Source organism: Podarcis melisellensis (assembly GCF_964234715.1).
Source record: "Podarcis melisellensis genome assembly, chromosome: 8".
Lineage (NCBI taxonomy): Eukaryota > Metazoa > Chordata > Lepidosauria > Squamata > Lacertidae > Podarcis > Podarcis melisellensis.
In genome coordinates, this window is record NC_138540.1 from 16,609,401 (window position 1) to 16,623,419 (window position 14,019).

A 14,019-nucleotide genomic window follows, 5' to 3' on the forward strand; every position below is an offset into this window, starting at 1 on the left:
CTGGCAACCCTCGCACTCAAGCAGTCACATTGGTGCTGTCTATCACAGAGGTTTGTCTTAACCCCTGAAAGGCACACTCCATTCTTTCTTGAGATGTTGTTGTTTAGTCTTTTAGTGCTGAAAGGTGAAAGTGGATTATGGCATTGTCTGGCAAGCAGACCTGTTGGGTGTGGAGGAACTTTTTGTTTGCATTTTAAAGCAAACCAGCTTCATTCACATTTCCTAGGCTAGTTACACAGATGTATAATATAATTATGTTGTTGTTGTTGTTTAGTCGTGTCCGACTCTTCATGACCCCATGGACCAGAACACGCCAGGCACTCCTGTCTTCCACTGCCTCCCGCAGTTTGGTCAGACTCATGCTGGTAGCTTCGAGAACACTGTCCAACCATCTCGTCCTCTGTTATCCCCTTCTCCTTGTGCTCTCCTTCTTTCCCAACATCAGGGTCTTTTCCAGGGAGTCTTCTCTTCTCATGAGGTGGCCAAAGTATTGGAGCCTCAGCTTCAGGATCTGTCCTTCCAGTGAGCACTCAGGACTGATTTCCTTCAGAATGGAGAGGTTTGATCTTGCAGTCCATGGGACTCTCAAGAGTATCATAATTCAAAAGCATCAATTCTTTGGCGATCAGCCTTCTTTATGGTCCAGCTCTCACTTCCATACATCACTACTGGGAAAACCATAGCTTTAACTATACGGACCTTTGTTGGCAAGGTGATGTCTCTGCTTTTTAAGATACTGTCTACGTTTGCCATTGCTTTTCTCTTAAGCTTTTATATTCGACTGAGAATATCAGGCTATGCATGGTACTTAAAGAACCTTTGAAGAAGCCCCGCGGAGTTTAGTGGACTAATGCAGAAAAAAAAAGCCACCCCGTGCATTTGGATTGAAGATGCAACGTGGCCTCACTTGCCCTTGCTGAAGAGCCACGTGGAGAGAGGCTTCAGCCTTCCCCTCCTTCCAGCCAATCAGGAGGGCGCTTCGCCCTCCCTACCGCAGCTGCTCCGCGACGTCTCTATCTCGCTCTCACGCGCAAGGAACGCCCAGCGCCCCACGTGGCCCGCCCGTCCCGCGAGCGCACCCTACCCTGCTCGCTCGCCTCGCCTCTCCGTCGAACCCTCTCCGCCCGCAGCCAACCAGAGGCCGGCGCTGCCTCCGCCGGCCCCGCGGACGCGGCTCCTCATTGGGCGGCGCAGCGCTCGGGCGCGCCTCCCTTGAAGCCGCCGCTGCGCCGGTTCGGCTGAGGCGTGCACAGGTGGCCTGCGCTTGCGGAGGCGAGGCGGAGCGGAGGGGCAGCCGCTTCGCCTTGCCCAGTTCGGCCGGCCATGGAGCTTGGCCTGGGAGGAAGAGAAGGAGGAGGAAGGAGGGCAGCAGCAGCGGGAGGGGAGGCGGAGGAGGAGGCGGCAGCCCCAGCAGCCGTCATCCAAGAGGGTTGGTTCCGCGAGACGTGCAGCCTCTGGCCCGGGCAGGCCCTCTCTCTGCAAGTCCAGGAGGTCCTGCATCACCAGCGGTCGCCCTTCCAGGAGATCCTGGTCTTCAGGAGGTAAGGGTGCGGGAGAAAGGCCAGGATGCGGGATTGAGCACGTGAGGATGGCGTGCACGGGTGCGCTGCCCCGATCCTGTCAAAGGCACAGGGCGGGGCTGCCCTTTGGTGGCGTTCATACAGCCCACCTTTTTGTCTAAGGAGTCTTCCCACCCATCCAAGCACCCCCAGAAAAAGATCTCATTGTTTGACTCCCTGTAACAACCCCACCAGCTCACCCCATTGAGCTTTTGTGGCCAAGTGGAGCATTTGAACCTGGGTCTCAGTGGGACACCCTCCACCTGTGTTTCTCAAACTCTGGTCCGCAGCTGTTGTTGGACTGCAACTGCCACCAACCCTCATCACTGGTCCTGCCACAGTAAGGATGACGGGAGTTGTAGATGGAGACCCAGGTTTGAGAAATGATGCCCTAAGCGCTGCCTCTCTCTCAAGGTGACTCCATCCTGGCTGGTGGCAGCAGGCGCTGCCTTGGAATTGGACAACTGGTCCATCTAGGTCAGCGTTACCTGCACTGACTGGCAGCGGCACTGTTGGGATTCAGAGGCAGGAGTCTTCCCCAGCCCTACTTGGAGATGCAGGGGGTTGAACTTTGGGCCCTTTGTATGCAAGGCAGGTTCTATTGGGCTCTAGCCAGCTGTTAGGGATGATGGGATCTGTAGTTCAACATCTGGAGGGCTGTATCTTCATCTGCCTCTGATTTTTTTTTTTTAAAGGCAGAGTTATTTTGGGGGTAGCTAGGGGCAGTGAAGGCGAGTGGCAATCTGGTTCAGGAACAGGGGCCCTTTGCATCCCTATACATTGTTCAAGTTCTCAGAAGCCCCAGATAGCAGCCCCTGTCCTTGCCTTAAGGGTAGCTTAGGGGCAGTGAAGGCAAGCGATGGTCAGATTTATGATGGAGGTAACTTGGGACAGGAAAGGCAAGTGATGGTCTAGTTCAGGAACAGGGACCCTTTGCGCCTCTATAGGATGTTAGATTCCCAGTTCTCATCAGCCTCAGCCAGCATGGCCAGAGGTCCCTGTCCTTGCATTAAAGGCAACTTAGGGACAGTGAAGGCAACTGATAGCCTACTTCAGGGATGCAGAAATTGTGGCAATCCAGGTATTGTCCCTGGAGCTCTGCAACGTTGGTGTTCAGGGACTTAAAGGGGCATATTTTGGAGACCATACACCTTTGCCCTGCTATTCACACCCATCATTTCCCCGGCTCTCTTCTTCCTCTAGCAAAACATACGGGAACGTCTTGGTCCTTGATGGCGTTATCCAGTGCACAGAGAGGGATGAGTTTTCGTACCAGGAAATGATCGCTAACCTTCCCTTGTGCAGTCACCCAAACCCACAGAAGGTAAGCCTCGTCCTGTCGTCCTCCTGGGGGGATCCATCTCTGGACATGATCCCATGAAGAACTTTGCTGGATTAGGTCCTCTAGGCCAGCACCCCACCCTTTTTTGTTACCTGCATATTTTGCCACATTTGATTCTTTGGGCTGTCTCCAACTAAGTCCTGCTGGAGAGCAGACCTGCTGAAATTAATGGGCCCAATTTAGTCACATCCATTGACTTCAATGAGTCTGCTGTGTACATGGCTAGCACTGGATCCAACCCTTTGTTAATTTTTGTTGGCCGGCCATTAGCTTTTAGGGTTACATGTAAATGTAAAAGGTAAAGGACCCCATGGCGGTTAAGCCCAGTCAAAGGCGACTATGGGGTTGCGGTGCTCATCTCACTTTCAGACCAAGGGAGCTGGCGTTTGTCCACAGACAGCTTTCCCAGTCATGTGGCCAGCAGGACTAAACCGCTTTTGGTGCAACAGAACACCGTGACGGAAACCAGAGCGCACAGAAACACCATTAACCTTCCCGCCAGACTGGTACCTATTTACCTACTTGCACTGGCGTGCTTTCGAACTGCTAGGTTGGCAGGAGCTGGGACAGAGCAACAGGAGCTCACCCCATTACGGGGATTTGAACCGCCGACCTCCTGATCGGCAAGCCCAAGAGGTTCAGTGGTTTAGACCACAGTGCCTCCCGTGTCCTATAGTTACATGTATTCCTGGTTCAACTGTAAGTTGCTTTGGGTCATTCTTTGAGAGTGGGTGGTGGGTAATCTAACTTAAGAAGTAGAATATTGTAAAGTACAGAAAGGGGTGAGGGCAGGTTTCATTGCTTAGATTAATGACCATATAACTTGACAGAAGGGAAGGTTGCAGTTGGTCAGGGGTGGGGATCCTAGATTCATAGAATTGTAGAGTTGGAAGGGACCCTGAAGATCATCTGCTCCAGCCCCCTGCAATGCAGGAATCTCAACTAAAGAATCTCTGACCACACACCCTCTCTGCTTTGCACCCTCCTTCCATGTTTTTGCCTAGCTGGAATATGTCCTTGTCCTTGGTCCGTGACTATGCTTGCTTGTTTGAATGGAGGGCAGAGAGGGGCGTGTGAGTGGAGTGGGGAAACTAGCCTACTGTCCAAAGGTAAAATTTGCATTCGTTGCTCCTCCCACTTTTGCTTCTGGCCCTGCCCACCACTGGCAGGTGGCCCCCGAAAGGGAACACGGCCCTTGTCTAGGGGGACGAACGGGTGGGCGTTCTCAGAGCAAAGTAACAGTGCCGTCTCCACTACACAGGTGCTCATCATCGGGGGCGGCGATGGAGGAGTCTTGCGGGAAGTGGTCAAGCACCCCTCTGTGGAGTCCGTAATACAGTGCGAAATTGACGAGGTAACAAAGTTAGTTCTGCTTATGGATCGTTGCCTGTCAAATGGGAATCCCTCAAACTGTGATCCTCAGCCTGCAGTCCACGACATGAAATTTAAAATTGCACGGCATCTCCCACGACACATTTATGATTGCTACAACAAGGGGGTCTGTTTGGTTGACCAGTAAATTGGTGGCCAGTGGTCCGCCAAGACCCCTGGGAGTTTCCAAGCGGTCCTCGAGCAGTGGGGTGGGGTGATGGGAAACCAGTAACAGAAAATTTAGAAGGATTTGACCTCAAGAGCTCACAATGGGTGAGAGCCAAGGTTAGGCTTGATAGAACTGTAGCGTTGGAAGGGACCCTAGTCCAACCCTCTGCAATGCAGGAATCACCGCTAGAGCATCCATGACAGATGGCCACCTTAGAAACCTCCAAGGAAGGGGGAGAGTCCACCACCTTCCCATGGAGCCAGTAGACCCGTTGAAATAAATAAATGAAGATGACTAACTTTGACTCATAAATTTCAATGGGCCTAGGGCTTTGCTGGCTGCAAGCCAAAGTTTCTATGTTAGTATCCTAATTTCTTTCCTCTTGCCCAAGCTCCGAGGGCGTTGGCTGTCTTGTTGCCTGGTACATTTCGGAGCTCTTTGACAGGATAAAAGCAATTATCAACCTATCCTTTCCCCGGGGCTATGATTTCTTAACCGCCTTCCTTATTAAAGACCTACTTCCTTGTCCTCCAGTTGTGAAGAATTATAGACTCGTAGGACTGAAGGAAACTATGCAGCTTATCTTGTCAAACCACCTGCAGGGCAGGAATCTATTTGCCCAGCGTGGGGCTCAAGCCCTCGACCCTGAGATTTAAGAGTCTCATTCATGCTCTACCGACTGAACTCAAAGAGGGGGGAGGCGGGTACCATATCCTCCTCCACCCAACCTTGGAAGTTTTGGGGGGGGGGGGTTTGCAAGATGAGGCAGAGAGAGAAAAATGCACTTTGCATCATGCTAATGAAATCTTGCCAGGGCAAAGTCAGCAGGAATCCAAATTGGGGGGTGGGGGTGGCAGGTTTGCACAGGTAGCAGCTGCAACAAAATGCTGCAGTGCAAATCAGAAATCAAGGTCACAATGGATATGGTTTGAAGAATATATGAGTAAACACTTCTCTGAACATAGCATGCTGATATGTTTAGACTAAGTTGTAAAGTTGACCTAGAAAAAAAATAACAGTTTAATAAGAGAAGTAAGGTAGAGATACATGAATTGCAATGCAAACAAGAACTTTAAAGTAATAAAGATGACGAGCACTGGTGGGGGGAAGTCACATGGGTGTTTACCTATTTATGTATTTTTCTTTTTCCTTTATCTTTTCTTTTTTGGTCCATAAGTGTATGTACATCATTGTTATGTATGTATGTATGTACAGTGGTACCTTGGGTTACAGACGCTTCAGGTTGCATACACTTCAGGTTACAGACTCTGCTAACCCAGAAATAGTACCTCGGGTTAAGAACTTTGCTTCAGGATGAGAACAGAAATTGCGCAGCGGCGGCAGCGGGAGGCCCCATTGGCTAAAGTGGTACTTCAGGTTAAGAACAGTTTCAGGTTAAGAACAGACCTCCAGAACGAATTAAGTTCTTAACCTGAGGTACCAATGTATGTATGTCTAAATAATAATAATAATAATGATGATGATGATGATGATGTTAAGGTGTTGCCTTTCAGTCTCTAACAGGAGCATTTGTGTTCAGAGCTCCTCCAAAAAATGCAAAGCAGGCCAGCTGAGCCTTTCCTCCCCATCCCAGGTCTGGTTACTTCTACAGCTAACATTCCTTGGAGATGCAAGGCACATTGCCTCAATGGGAGGAGAGAAGCTGAACCACTTTGGTTTGAGATTTATTTAAATCCCCAAACTTCTCTACGTGCTTCTGGATTCTCCCGAGCATCCCTGAAACCTCCCTCTCTGTTCCCCGTGGTCCTGATTTGGCTCTCCGAGCCGAATAGGGGTCTCCTAACAACTCTCTGCACCTTTCAAAAACTACAGTTCCCAGGATTCTTTGGGAGAAGCCATGACTCTTTAAAGTGGTATGATGCGGCCTAGAATGTATCGTGCGGACAGGACCCAAGCGTGGTTTCCAGTGATTTATTTATTCCAGTGGTTGTAGTGATTTATTACTGTTACTTATTTAAAGCAATTTCCCTGCCTAAAATCCTGTTCTTCACCCAACCCAAGCTCATGGAATCTCAGCTTGGAGTCTTAGCACAAAAGGAAAAGGGGATAGGGAAGGAGGAGGAAGAAAGCAAACTCGGGCGCGTTTATTGATTTATTAGTTTGTTTGTTTTTCCTTCTGTACACCTAGAACTTGGTGGGAGGTTTGCCATCTAAATGTGTGGTTTATCAATTGGGCGAGTAAATAGACAAAACTTTTTCTTTCTCTTTCTTTTGGGGGGGGGGCAGGATGTGATCCAAGCATCTAAGAAGTACCTCCCAGGGATGGCCGTGGGATATTCCAGCCCGAAACTCACCTTGCATGTTGGGGACGGCTTCGAATTCATGAAGCAGAACCAGGAGGCTTTTGATGTGATAATCACAGACTCTTCCGACCCCATGGGTGAGTGCAGAGGGCGTCGGGGATCTTGACCAGCGACTGTGTTTGGATCGTGAATCTTATGTACCTGCTGGGGCTCTTGGGGTTGACCTGGAGGCTTCAGCTTGTTTTTTTTTTATGTATAAATTTTTATTAAAGTTTTCCATAAAAAGCAATAAACAAATCCATTTATATATCACATATTTAGCCTTACTTGGACCTCCCCCAACCTTTCTGACAATCTTTCGTATTCCCAATCCTCTCTTCACATTCCTTAATTTTATATTGCCATTAAGTATTATGTTTCTATCTTTGCTTGCCTTTTGACAATACTCCTTCTACTTTCACAAAGCCTCTTTAAAACACGCTAGCGTTGTACTATCCTCACATATACTTTCCAAATACTCTGTAAATTTCCCCCAGTCCTCAATAAAATTCTGGTCCTTTTTATATCTGGCTGTGACATCTGTCACCCCATTGATCGCCAGGGTTGATTCGGCTGATCTGGCTGGCTAGGCGGGTGTCCCCTTCCTCCCTCACCGCTCCATGTGCGTCCCTCCCGAAGCTGCGCGCTCGGTGGAAGAGGACGACCATCCCAGATAGAAGGAGTGTACCGTTCTTCGGTCAAGGGTATACGATAGCTGCGCTCCCCTGCTAGAACCTCCAAACAAGCTCAAGGAGGCTTCAGCTTGTACAGGTCGCACACCTAAGTGGCTTGTGGGGGCAAGCGACTTCTGGGATTAGCACCGTCTGCCAGTCCACTTCCAGGTCAGTTTCAAGGTTTTGGAAGTCCCTATACAGTGGTACCTCGGGTTACAGACGCTTCAGGTTACAGACTCCGCTAACCCAGAAATAGTACCTCGGGTTAAGAACTTTACTTCAGGATGAGAACAGAAATTGTGCGGTGGTGTCAGGAGGCCCCATTAGCTAAAGTGGTGCTTCAGGTTAAGAACAGTTTCAGGTTAAGAACAGACCTCCAGAACAAATTAAGTTCTTAACCCAAGGTACCACTGCACAGCTGAGGAGCAGGTGACACGAGAGACCGCCTTATGCACCCAGCAAATCACTACGGTCTGCGGGAAAGCTTTCTCTGCAAGTTCCAAAAATACCTGAATCCTGCTTTGTTGGAAATCCCAGCAGGGCCTTCACTGTGGCTGCCCCTGTTCTCTTTCAGGTGGTTTTTGTTTTTTGGGTCATAGTAAGCAGTATGTAAACGCTTTTAAACACTTTGGACCTTTTGGGTCAAAAGGAAAAGAGAAGAGGAGAAGCAAATTCAAATACTCTGATTAAAGGTAAAGGTACCCCTGACCAGTTGCGGAGGACTCTGGGGTTGTGGTGCTCATCTCGCTCTATAGGCCGAGGGAGCCAGCGTTTGTCCACAGACAGCTTCCAGGTCATGTGGCCAGCATGACAAAGCCGCTTCTGGCGAACCAGAGCAGCGCACGGAAACCCCGTTTACCTTCCCGCCGGAGCGGTACCTATTTATCTACTTGCACTTTGACGTGCTTTCAAACTGCTAGGTGGGCAGGAGCAGGGACCGAGCAACGGGAGCTCACCCCGCCGCGAGGATTCGAACCGCCGACCTTCTGATCGGCAAGCCCTAGGCTCTGTGGTTTAACCCACGTCCCTTGCTAGGTGGGATTAGCATCGGAAAAATGCTATTTTTCTTTGTTAGGTGGGAGGTTTGCCCTCAAAGGTGTGGCTTGCAGATTGGGTGAATAAATGGATGAATGCAGTTTTGCAGGGTGTGATCCGAGCGATCCCAGAAATACCTCCCAGGTATTTTCATACTGAACCCTCCCTGGTGCTGTTCCTTCCCCTCCAGGTCCTGCAGAAAGCCTCTTCAAAGAATCCTACTACCAGCTGATGAAGACAGCTTTGCGGGAAGACGGCATTCTCTGCTGCCAAGGTGAGGGACAGCCGAAATAGCCTGTGTGCTGATGAGCAGGTGGAGGCACTGAGCACATTTCTGAAGTGTTGGGTTTCCCCCCACCCCTCCTTTAAAAAAAAAAAAGCAGGGATGGAAAGCCTGGTGCCCCCTAGATCAGGGGTCCCCCTACTCAGGTAGGTCCATGAGCTTCATTCAGGTGGTCTGCAGCACGCCCACAGTAAATACTCGTATTGGGTTTTAATTGTGTTTGCATTTCTTCCTGTTTTATTTTTTCATTCTATTGCAGTTCAAACCAACACATCAATTTTAATAAGTAATGGGGGAAATTTATAATTTATCTTGAAAACCATTGTATACAGTTAAAATTGTTAGTGCAGTGGTGCCTCGCAAGACAAAAAGAATCCGTTCCGCGAGTCTCTTCGTCTTGCGGTTTTTTCGTCTTGCGAAGCAAGCCCATTAGCGGATTAGCGCTATTAGCGGCTTAGCGGGCTTAGCGGGCTTAGTGGATCAGCTGATAAGCGTCTTAGCGGATCCGCTGATAAGCGGCTTAGCGGATCAGCTTTTAAGCGGCTTAGCGGATCAGCTGATAAGCGGCTTAGCGGCTTAGGAAAAAGGGGGGAGAACCCCGCAGGAACTCGCAAGACATTATTGTCTTGCAAAGCAAGCCCATAGGAAATTCGTTTTGCGAAGCACCTCCAAAATGGGAAACCCTTTCATCTAGCGGATTTTCCGTCTTGTGAGGCATTCGTCTTGCGGGGCACCACTGTAGGGTTGGAATAACACTTGTAGTTTAATGGTGAATTTTGGACACAACAGAGAGGTAAAAGATTTGGATTGCTGTAAAAGATGCAGGAGGAAATGATTAACAATAGGACCCGCAAAGGGGAGATTCATATGTTGGATATGTGACTGTAAAATTTTAATCTGAAAACCAACCAAATACATACATACATACATACGCAGCAAAAATGCAATATGTAAGAAATGAGGCAAGGTATAAAAGTACAAATTGAAATACCATGCTGCATTTAACACAGCGTAGCAGGGTTACTGCAACAGCCAAAAAAATAATGTAGGGCCTTCTCAGTGGTGGCACACGTGCAGTGGAACTCCCTTTCAGGTTTCTGGGTGGTCCAGCTCAGATCTAGTTCTTTGGAAGGCTGCCCCCTAGTGCCTGGGAGGTGGAAGGGCCCCAGATTCTTGGCTAACCAAATGCCAGCTCTTCTTTCCCCCAGCTACCCAGGAAGGCTTTGATAACGCTCCTCTCCACATTTGTCTCTCTGCCAGGCGAATGCCAGTGGCTGCACCTGGACCTCATTAAGGAGATGCGCCAGTTCTGCAAGTCGCTGTTCCCCGTGGTCGAGTACGCCTACTGCACCATCCCGACATACCCCAGCGGACAGATTGGCTTCATGCTCTGCAGCAAGAATTCAGTAAGGGATATTGCCGCTTCTTTCCGTCAATCGGGGCTTGGGGAGTAGAGGCTTGCATGCCGGAGCAAGCCCTTTGCAGAGCATTGAAACTTACGGGCGTGAATCAGTCTGGTCCATCAATGTCACTGGGCCCGCTCTAAGTACAGTGGTACCTTGGTTCCCAAACATAATCCGTTCCGGAAGTCCGTTCCAAAACCAAAGCATTCCAAAACCAAGGTGTGCTTTCCCATAGAAAGTAATGCAAAAGGGATTAATCCATTCCAGACTTTTAAAAACAACACCGAAAACAGCAATTTAACATGACTTTTACTAACGAGACCATCGATCCATAAAATGAAAGCAATAAGCGATGTACTGCAGGCACACAATCAATCAGTAGCTGAACTGGGTTCCACACAGTCACAAAAACGAAACTAAAAGAGCCGCAAAAACACAAAATAAATAGCAAAAACAGACAGACCTCAGCATAACACTCAAAACGTAAGTGTGGCACTTAAATTGGAAGCGTAACACTCCAAACGGAGCACGTTCGGCTTCCAAAAAATGTTCGCAAACTGGAACACTTACTTCTGCAGTTTTTGGTTCCAAGTTGTTTGAGTACCAAGGCATTTGAGAACCAAGGTACCACTGTAAAATTGGGTTGCGTGCGGCCCCCCAGGGACTTCTGTCTGGCTGTCGTGATTCTCCAATCCACACCTCTTTCCTGGGCCACTGCCTCTCGGCCTCTCCTACCTCACAGGGTCGTTGTGAAGGGGGTGGAGGAGATGCATGTACGCTGCCTTGAGCTCCTTGGGCTATAAATGCAATAAATAAGGATAAAACGAGGAGATGTAGAACCTTGAGCTCCTTTGGCAAGAAAGAGTAGGGTGGGTGCAATACAGGCAACATGCCATTGATGTGGGGATTAGGATACTTATGCATAAGTAAGGCCCCCCCCCCATTTCTGTCCCCTTGTGGACGCAAACAGGGATGTTCCTGCAAATAAATCCAATTTTTATTCTTCCTGCAGAACACTAATTTCAGGGACCCTGTCCAACAGTTGTCCCAGAAGGAAGTGGAAGCAATGAATCTTAAGTATTACAACTCAGATGTCCACCGGGCAGCCTTTGTCCTGCCTGAATTTGCACGAAAGGTAAATCACCGGGGCTGAGATGCTGTCCTTACAAAGTGAAGTTTTCTTTGGGGTGGCGGGGGGAAGCAGCTAGTATTCAGAAGCATTGCTCCCTCCAATCAGTGGCGTAGCGTGGGTTGTCAGCACCCAGGGCAAATCAAGTAATTTGCGCCCCCTAACCTGGGGCAAGGCAAGTAATTTGCACCCCCTAACCCCTAACCTGCCGCTGCTGCCAGCTTCTTCTTGCTGCTGCCTGGGCTGGGGTATTTACGGTAAGGTAGCCATGGCGGCGGCGGCGGGTCCGTGTCAGGTGATTTGAGTTGCCGCTCGCGCTGCCGCCCAAACGACGCCGCTTGCCCGGAGGAGGAGGAGGGCAGAGAGGCGAGGAAAATGCAACATGGCCCAGCAGCTGCAGGGCTGCCTGGCGCGCCCTCTGTGGCCCTGACGCGCCCTCTGTGGCCCTGACGCGCGGGGACCGCGGCGAGCGCTGAGAGCCGCTGCCTGCCGGACGCCTTCAGCCCGGACGCGCGCACAGCTTGTCGGTTCCGCGAGACATGGGGCTCTGCTACAGCCTGCGCCTGAGGCTCTTCGGTGACTCCGGAGGCGGCGAGCGCCCCCCCCAGATGTTGCGCCCGGTGCGGCCAGCCCCCCCTGCAGCCCCCACGCTACGCCACTGCCTCCAATTCACCATTTCTCCAGGAAAAGCCACAATCACACCATACAGTGGTACCTCGGGTTACATATGCTTCAGGTTACAGACTCCGCTAACCCAGAAATAGTACCTCGGGTTAAGAACTTTGCTTCAGGATGAGAACAGAAATCGCGGGGTGGCAGCAGCAGCGGGAGGCCCCATTAGCTTAAGTGGTACCTCAGGTTAAGAACAGTTTCAGCTTAAGAACGGACCTCCGGAACAAATTAAGTACGTAACCAGAAGTTCCAGTGTACATCTAAATTATTACCGTTAATAATGATAATAATTGTCATTCATTCAAGGTCCCAGGGCGGATCCCAACATTAAAACACAATATTAGAAACAGTTTTAAGACTACATGCCATCACAGAAAGAAGGCAAGACCTAAAAAGTGCTGCACTGTGATACCACTTTTAAGTAGTCACATTTTCCCACCCCAAAGCATTCTGGGATCTGTAGTTCGTTAAGGATGCTGAGAGTTGTTAGGAGACCGCTATTCCCCTCCTAGGAACACAGGTGGCGCTGTGAGTTAAACCACAGAGCCTAGTACTTGCCGATCAAAAGGTCGGCGGTTCAAATCCCCACGATGGGGTGAGCTCCCGTTGCTCGGTCCCTGCTCCTGCCAACCTAGCAGTTTGAAAGCACGTCAAAGTGCAAGTAGATAAATAGGTACAGCTCCGGTGGGAAGGTAAGCGGCATTTCCGTGCGCTGCTCTGGTTTGCCAGAAGCGACTTAGTCATGCTGGCCACATGACCCGGAAATTGTACGCCGGCTCCCTCGGCTAATAAACCCCAGAGTCGGCCACGACTGGACCTAATGGTCAGGGGTCCCTTTACCTTTACCTTTATTCCCCTTTCAGAGCTACAATTCCCAGAGTTTCCTTTGAAGAAGGATTGGTTGTGAAACTCTGGGAACCGTAATTCCTGGAGGGGGAACAGGGGGTCTCCTATCAACTCCCTGGACCCCTAACAAACTACAGTTCCAGGAATTCTCTGGGGGGAGCCACGGCTGCTTAAAGTGGTATCACAGTGTTGTGGATGCGGCCATGGAAAGCCCTAAATGAGGGTCGCGCCATCCTGTTGATTATCCCCGTTTCCCTTTTCCTCCTCACCAGGCTCTGAGCGCCGTGTGAGAACCCCGACGCAGATCCACCTCTGGCCTCGGATACCCCGGCGGGACGGAAAACCCCGGAAGCCTCATCCACCTAGCGGATCGTCTCTGGCGGGCGGGCGGCCTGACGTGGTCCTCGCTTGCCTTGCGGCCTCCAGCCTGCCAGCTAAACATTCCTTCCAATTATGTATTTAAAAAAATGAAAGGACTCTGGGTTTGAACCCAACCGCAGGACCCCACCTCCAAACAACCCTGCCCCCATCCACCTAGTTCGGGCTAAGCTGTTGGCCCATTGCTTGAACTCGTCTCTCCAACATGGGGAGCATTAATGTAGAGCCTTCAGGCGCCTGCCTGCTTCCTTTTTAACACCCCCATCCTGAAAATGCTGTATTTATAACTGACAATGTATCTCCCTTTAAAGTGGTTGCCATCTAGTTTGGAAGGACCAGGCACAATGGTTTGATGCTCTGCCTTTCGAGGGGGCATGGGGATTGGCATTGGGTGGGGTGGGAGCTGACATAGTTTTCTCTGCTCCCCCCCTTTCCCCTTGCCTCACTCCCCCTTGCCCCCCCCACCTCCATGGAATGCCCACACCTCTTTCCTCCTTGCCTGGTCAGGTGGTTTGGGTCACCTGCCCCGACTCCTGAGCCCATCAATAGGGTCTCTTCGCGGCGTTTTAATTGGCTGAGCGCAGAAAGACCAAAGTTGTCTGTAGAGAACCGTTAACCTCTTTGTATAGTAAACGGACTCAAATAAAATTTAAGTATTGTTTTCTTAAGGGCTGGGTGGGTGGGTGAGCTTTTGAGATAAGCCCCCCTCTCTTTTCCGTATGATCAGGGTGCCTTGCTTATTACGATGTTGCCAGGCCCTAACATCAGCTGGCGTCTCCAGTGAAACATTTCCAACCGCTCGTCATCACCTCGGCACCCAAATTGCAGCTCTAAATCATGTTTCTTCTTGGGGGG

At 50.2% G+C, this 14,019-nt stretch overlaps 1 protein-coding gene across 1 annotated transcript; it reads left to right on the forward strand.

Annotated features, from left to right (window-relative positions):
* Positions 1-1,236: 1,236 nt before the first annotated feature.
* SRM (spermidine synthase) lies at positions 1,237-13,572 on the forward strand. Its single transcript, XM_081923824.1, has 8 exons — positions 1,237-1,541; positions 2,763-2,883; positions 4,163-4,255; positions 6,689-6,842; positions 8,644-8,727; positions 9,997-10,142; positions 11,152-11,274; positions 13,059-13,572. The coding sequence occupies exons 1-8, from the start codon at positions 1,324-1,326 to the stop codon at positions 13,074-13,076; spliced, it is 957 nt and encodes a 318-aa protein (XP_081779950.1). The 5' UTR covers positions 1,237-1,323; the 3' UTR covers positions 13,077-13,572.
* Positions 13,573-14,019: the final 447 nt, after the last annotated feature.